The sequence below is a fragment of the Gossypium arboreum genome, chromosome 5 (assembly GCF_025698485.1).
Source record: "Gossypium arboreum isolate Shixiya-1 chromosome 5, ASM2569848v2, whole genome shotgun sequence".
NCBI lineage: Eukaryota > Viridiplantae > Streptophyta > Magnoliopsida > Malvales > Malvaceae > Gossypium > Gossypium arboreum.
Window position 1 is genome coordinate 84,954,670 of NC_069074.1, and position 8,075 is coordinate 84,962,744.

Consider the following 8,075-nt stretch of genomic DNA (forward strand, 5'->3'; position numbering starts at 1 on the left):
TAATTAATAGAGTAAATATTGATAATGAGTTCTAAAATTATTTTATATATAGAGTAAATTTTTAAAATAAATAAAAAGCCTTAGGATTTGCCTTTTTTTTTAAGAATTAATTCTTTTAAATCAAACATTTAACCTTAAATTTATATTCAAACAAACTTTTAATATGTATATCAAATTTTATAATTGAATTTATACTAGAGAGTGAATGAACGTGGCGGAAAATGATTGGAAGCCGATATTGAACTAAAGTGGTTCTTGCAACAGAAAACGAACTCCCACAAATCCTGCTTTGACTGCCGAGACGGTGCGTTCTATAGCTCACCCTTCTTCTATATAAACCCGCTTCTCCCTAGCCATTGTCTTTAACCCATTTTCCCTTCCCATCGGTTCATCTCACTACTGTTCAAGCGAAGTTACTTAAAGAAAGGAAAACCCATGGCTCCTAGATCAAAACCCAGCCCGATTAGCCCGAATCCCGACCCGAGTTCTAAGGAGATCCGCTATCGCGGCGTTAGGAAGCGCCCATGGGGCCGTTACGCAGCCGAGATCCGAGATCCGAGGAAAAAGACTCGAGTCTGGCTCGGCACCTTCGACACCGCCGAGGAAGCAGCGCGTGCTTACGATGCGAAGGCGCGAGAGTTCCGCGGCGCTAAGGCGAAAACAAATTTCGCCGACAACAACGCCAACGACTTCACGCGCAGCCCTAGCCAGAGCAGCACCGTGGAGTCTTCTCCGCCGCCACTTGACCTTACTCTGGCCAGCGCGTGTTCTTCCCTTCCTGTGACGGCGCAGCGTCCGGTTTACTTCTTCGATGCCTTCGCTACTGGCGGTTCGGGTTGCCCCGCATCCGGCTTCGCTCAAAGCGACTCCGATTCGTCGTCGTCTGTTGTAGATTTTGAAGGAGGAGTGCGGCGTAGAGTGTTTGATCTTGATCTTAACCAGCTGCCAGCTGAAATGGATTGATTTGCCTCCTTTTTTCAATATGTCGTTTTGAGCTTCAATTCTCAGCGTTTTGGGCTTTCCTTTTTCTTTTTTTTTTTCCTTAATTTTTGGGTTAAAATTTAAAACTGACATGTAATGTATGATGTATGTAAAAAAAAAAAATTGTAACTCCTAGAGATCTATATTTTTGGCAACTTGAGAAAATTTTCTCAATGTTGTTTCTCCTTTATTATAATTAAAAAAAAATTAATAACAGAAATTAAATACTTTTCCATATTTATTTTCATTTTATCCCTTGCTTTAACATTTTCTAATTTATTATTATTACCAATAAAAATGAACGTAGATTAATACTGCATCAGAGATACAGACAGGCAGTGAATCGACACGTCATCAACAAAATATTAGTTTAGTTAGCGACAGGTTCGGCGGATGTTAGAAAATCTGTTTGATGACATCACGCATGGGATCCCATAAACCGCATTAGTTGTTAGAATAAAATAAACGAAATCAGGTGCATCGAACTACAAAATATCTACTACTTTTGCACATTTGATTGGGCTGATCGAATCCGTCCGATAGATCAGATTCAACATCCAACGGTCAGAATTAAGGAAAACGAAGAGGGATTCAAATGGAGGCAGTTGTTGTGGAAATACTCTTTAAACGGGAGGAATCGACGGCGCAAAGCGAGAGGGTAGAATCATGGGAAATCGGATGGAGGGACCCACAGAGTAATTCCGTGTTGACGAGGTTCATGTCGGGATTTTCGGTTTCTGTCGTCAGGTGCGTTTCTCGCCGCCCAAATATTTATTTTATATACAACTTTTAATTAATTAGTATCAACCAACCTTTCTTTTTTAATCTATTTAATATGCCAAACACGTGGCAGCTGGCTATTAAATTATTTAATCAAGTTTTTATTGTGAGAAATGTATTTTTTATTAAATTAAATTTAATACTTTTTATATTTATTTTTAAGATAAAATTAAAACTTTTGAAATTAGGAAATTTTTTAATAATTTTATTATAAATTTTGGTTATATTTATTTTTTATATAATATCTAAAATTATTTATAATTCTTCCTCAACCTATAAATAGAAAGATAATACATTTTAAGACATTCAAATTCACGTTCTCTTATATTAATAATAATATTCATAATAATCGATAAAAATAAAAACTTTTAAACATATATTTGCAGTTGTTAGTAGTGAATATCCATTTATTATAATTGGAAGGCACATGATACCATTTATTTGCCCTTTACCTAACTTAACAAAGAAGAGAAAACCTTAATTTAAAGCTTTTAAAGTAGTCTAATAAATATAACAATCATTCAATTTTTTTTTTAATCTCAAGGCTTAATGATAAGATTAATATCTCAATTTAATTTAATTTAATTCAATTAATTAATTGTGATTAATTCTAATTAAAATTATTGTTTATAAGTAGTCGTGGAGTCAAGGGGTTGGTAGTGCTTGACCCTAAAATAATTTTTTTAAATTAGACATTTTATAATTTATAAAATTTTAAATTAATATTAGTAAAATTATTTAAAATTATAAATATATAAACTATTAAAATAGTAAAATTATTTTTTACTATCATAAAATATATATAATTTAATTTCAATTCTACAAAAAGAATTTCTAACTTTGCCACTCATTATAATTATAAGTTTGGAAAAATTGAGGTTTACACAAGTTTTTTTTTCTTTTATGTTCTATTATTCATGTTTAAAATTTGTAGTTGTTCCTTCTAATCGGGCTAGTAGGGCCTCAGCCCCCATTAAAATAGAAAATTTTTATTTAAACCCTTTGAAATTTTTAATTAAATTAGTAAAAGTAAAATTATAATTTATCTCCTAAAATAACAAAAATTTAATTTAATTATTTAAAATTATAAAGATAGAAGCTATTAAAATAGTAAAATTACATTTTTACCATCGTAAAAATTACAATTTAATTTTAATCTCTCTTAACAAAATTTTTAACTTCGTCTGTGAACGAAGATGTATCCAAATTTTAAATCTATATTTTATTCCTTGAAAATATAATAACCTTCACTTTTGGTCCCTAACTTACAATAATTTTGTAACTATAACTACCACTTTATTGGTTGATATTATTGTTTAATCATTTTCACATACTGGCTTTTATACCTTTTACCCTTTTTTTTCAAAAGAATATTTTAAGTTCTATCAAATCAAAATAAATTCTTGTTTTTTATTTATATACAATTAATTTTTTGTTCCAATTAAAATTTAAGATGCAATTTAAAAGCCTAACAACCTTTATTTATATATATATATATATATATATATATATATAAGATCGTAGGTTCTCAGTTGACATGAAAAATTAATATTTTGACATAGTATATTCATTTTGTCAACATATGATAATTATTTATATAATTAATTTTTAATTCCATGTCGATTAAAAATACACGCATAGGTCACACTTACTTTATAAATAAGTGTAAATTTCTTCATTATTTTCATAAATTCTCTAGAATTTTTAAGAAAGAACTTATAATTTAAAATTATTTTTATATAATTATATATAATATATTACATTAAAAGAGATAATAATTATTTCTATTGGCTCAAAACAATCTAGATTTATAATTTATTTTTATTTATTTTTAGTCTAAAAGTTAATTTTAATCGCACAACACTCCAATACTGCACTTATCATATAAATGTTAATTTATTTGCTATTTTCATTCAATATTTAATTTTAATCTTATTTTGACTATAAAATACTCTTTTATATATATATATATATATATATATATATATATATAGATGTCAATTAAGTACTCTTTGATAAATTATAGAAAATGAAAATTTTAACATTTAATATTTGAAATATATTTGATAATCAATTTAATTTTTTTATTTAATATAAAAGTTTTAACAAAAAATTGAATAACATAAGTAAGTAGGTAACTATTTATTACTTAATGTATAAAATGTTAAATTTATTTTATTTTATAATAAAATAAATTATATATTTTTAAATGAGATATTCAAATTACCATATGTATCTTTTACCCAAAATAATATAAAATATTATATTAATAAGATTAAAATTAAAAAACTAATACCTTTTTAAAATCAATATTTACTTTCATCAAACAACATAATTATATTCTATACTTATATTTACTAATTTATCAAATAGTTTTTGATATAAAATCTAGCAAAGAAAATTCAATACTTAATTTTGAATCTTCATGATATTAAGGATTAAATTGTAAACACTGTAAAATTTATAATTGAAACAAGAAAAGTGATATGCATGAAAATTTGTTATGTGAAATAAGATATTATAATTAATTATTTGATTAAAGTGCTTATATGGTGAAAAACATTATATGGAAATAGGGACTAAATTGAAAATGTACAAAAATTTAAGTGTGAAACAATTTAATATGTGAATAAGGAAATTATAATAAACGTTTAATGAATATGTTATGAGATGATGAAATATGCATAAAGTATTGTAAAAGTGAAATTGTGGAAAAATATGAAAAAAATTATGATAATGACTAAACTGTTGAACTTAAGAAAATATGTTGATGAAATAATAGAAGTGAAATACATAAAAATCTGATATGTGAAACAAGATATTGAGATAAATTATGTGATTAAAGTGTAGTAGAGAATGTAACATCCCGATGCTTTGACTTGATGTTCAGATTGGATATAGGGGTGTTATAGTAAATAGAGCTTTATCAATTTGGAAAATATCTTACGGTAAAAATTTTGGTAAGACATTTTACGAGAATAATGGGGTAGTTTTATGTTAATTGGAAAACCTTTTACGCTGACCATCCTATTTTACATAAAACAAACATTAGAAAAGACTGAACATATTTTCCGTAAAAACTTTTACATTCAAACAAACGGAGCCTAATACAAAGATTTTTGCAAATAGATAGTGGTGATTTCAATACAGTACATGTGGTCCCCAAAAGTCAACAAATGGTTATGTGCAAATATTTTATATATAAAAATATGAACTAATTAAATGTATCTTTTACTTTAAATACAATAAACATGTATCTATATATAACTACTAATTTACATTATTATTAATTTTATTTATTAAATAACTTAATATTATATTAAAAATTTGATAGATTTTAATAGCTCTTGCGATTATAACTAATTTATACAAGTGAAATTTGATGATATAAATATCATTCTCTCGATTCACTCGATGAGAAGATTAATGATATCACACATATATACACACACGTACTATAGTAATATAAGGTTAAAAAGGAAACAAATAGTCACGTTCAGATTACAGATTTTGAAACATGATACTCTTCATTTGAAGCAATTATTTACAATTTCAACAATTTACACTTTTAGTTATTATCTTTTAAATTTTTAAAGTTATTCCATTGTTTAATAATTTTCTTTCTAATTTTCATATGTTTAATATAAATTTGATTTTAAATAAATTATCTATTTACTTTAATATTTTATTTAATCGAATTAAATCTTATTGTGATAATCTTAAAATTAATTAATATCAAATTGCTAAACTTTGTTTGAAAAAGACGCTATTAATAACATTTATCAAGTCAAATTTATATTTTTAAATATAAAATTACGAAAATTGAATATTAGTAAATTTAACATCAAAACAATTTAATTTAACTATATATAAAATAAATAACATGTATAAGATTATTAATAATATTAGTTAAATTAAAATATATTAATAATCAAACTATGATGAATTTTTTGTGTTATTTTAATATTAAATATTTTTAAAATTAAATAATATTAATATAATTGAATCTAAATTAATTAAATATTTTAAAAATATTTTATAATTACACTATTTTTTCAATTTATTAATGATTTTTAAAAATAAATTCATTAAAATTTTGAATAAAAACTAATGTTATAAAAATGATGTAAAATTAATAGACATAACTAATTTGTGGATAGCAAGAGAATGTAAAATAATTTTAAATAACTAATTAAGTATTAACTCAATTGGTATTGGTATTATTGTCAGTGTCCCAGGAAAACATGGGTTCGAGTGTGTTGAATAGTATCATCCTCTCGTTTAAAAGTTGTGGAGGAGTTATGGTATATTTAAAATATATAAATATAATACCTTTTAAAAAAATCTATTTTCCTAAAAATAAACTGCCTAAAAAATTGAATAAAAAAGTAATATTATAAAAATAATGTAATTATAAACATTAATTTCATTATAGATTGTTATTATATCTGTTATTTTTGATACAATGCATAAAACTATTCATAACCTCTCATCAACTCTTAAATAGAAAGATAATGCGCTTCAGTACACTCGAACTCACGTTCTCTTACATTGATAATAATGTCTATGATAGTCGAGTTAATACTAAAACAAGCGTTTTAATTATATTTTATTTAAAAATATATAAATATAATGGTTTTTAAAAAAAAAAATCTATTTTCCTAAAATCAAACCACCTAAATAAAAAGATGTGAACGCGTGGGCTTTTCTGGATGTGGGGCCCAGTCTTGAATAAACACCGCCAACAACAACACCCCTTTCTTTTAATTCTATTAAAAAAAATTAAAATCGAAAGTCACCAAAGAAAGCGAAACGATTTCGTGATTGAATTTCTCCCCGCACTCTCACGTTGAGAAATGGACATAGAGCCAATGAGGGAGCGACACCTCTGGGGTGGTCACGTGAACTTTTTGTACGGATGTCTTGGTGGGCGGCTGAGAAAAAAGAATAAAAGAAAGGTGCGGGCATTGGGTGACATGTCCGAAGGTGAGTGACAGTTAGGCCGGCGCGGGTTTTGGATACTGGGACCGACATACGCGCTTATTCGACACGTGGTGTCTGTTTGTGAATGTGAAAAGGTGACCGCCTAACCCTCCTTTTTATTTTATTTTATTTTTTGAGCTTCGTAGAGATTGGGCGGCTGACGAGCCAAGAGTGTAGCTTACTGTTGTCACTGTTTGTGCTTCTTGGAGGCTTCCTCGTGTTTTCTTTTTCAATATCATATTTCTAAAAAAATAAAATATTTTTACAATAAATAATTAATTATGCATTAATTATTACCAAACGCATCAAATTTAATTAATAACTAGGTTTTTAATTTAAAATATCAACAAGAGGTCAATTAAATTTTAGATTAATCAGTATGGATATATTTATCATTATAAGAAAATAAATATTCGAGTGTACTAAAGTATATTATTTTTTATTTATAAATTAAAAAGAGGTTATAGATAATTTAAATATTGTGTAAAAAAACAAAAAAAACACTAAATGATGTTTAATTACAAAAGGGTTTAATTAAAGCCAAGATTTGGTTTTAAATTTTATAATTAATATAAAATTGGTTAACCGCCTTATTGCTATATAAATATAAAAATAAAGCTTGACATTTATATGCAATTTTCCAAATTAGTTCATAGAAATTGTAGTAAATACTCTGAAAAGACTATGAAAAGTTGCTTACTTTTTTCTTATTTGAGACTAAATAATTTCTTAAAATGAAAAAACCTTGAAATTATTCAACATCAATTATTGGGAAGTAATTTTGTCATTGAAAAACATTTGACTTCCATTAATTATTATTATTTAAACATTATTATCATAAGAAATTATACTCTTTTTTCTTAATGACAAATATTTAAAAATACGTGATAACAATATTATAGAAGTTTTGTATTAAAGTTATATTACATTTTACTTCGTTAATTTAAAAATAGAGAAATTAATCTATGTATACAATTATATTAAAGAGCAAACCAGTTCTTTTTGTTAAAAAAATCATTAATTTCTACTATATGGTGGTGTGTCACATGTGCTTCATTATGACATGCAGAGATTAATTTTTAACGGTAGAAATAAATAAAATTATTAGCAGAAGGAATAATTTCTTCTTTGATATAATGTACATGGATTAATTTTCTTTTTTTTTTTAATAGATAGAATAAAATACAATCCAACTCTTAATACAAGAATCTTTATTGACGAAAAAAATTCTTTCTAGAACAACTCATTGACGGAACAGTTTATTAACGAAAATCTTTTGCTATGGAATAGAAATAATGAAAAAAATCTTGAAATATGATAAAATTTCTTTT

General features: G+C 25.7%; 1 protein-coding gene across 1 annotated transcript; it reads left to right on the forward strand.

Annotated features, from left to right (window-relative positions):
• The first annotated feature begins 332 nt into the window (after nucleotides 1-332).
• Nucleotides 333-1,206, forward strand: LOC108451861 (ethylene-responsive transcription factor 4-like). The gene has a single exon (XM_017749553.2). It carries the CDS (start codon nucleotides 436-438, stop codon nucleotides 961-963), a length of 528 nt encoding a protein of 175 aa, XP_017605042.1. The 5' UTR covers nucleotides 333-435; the 3' UTR covers nucleotides 964-1,206.
• Nucleotides 1,207-8,075: the final 6,869 nt, after the last annotated feature.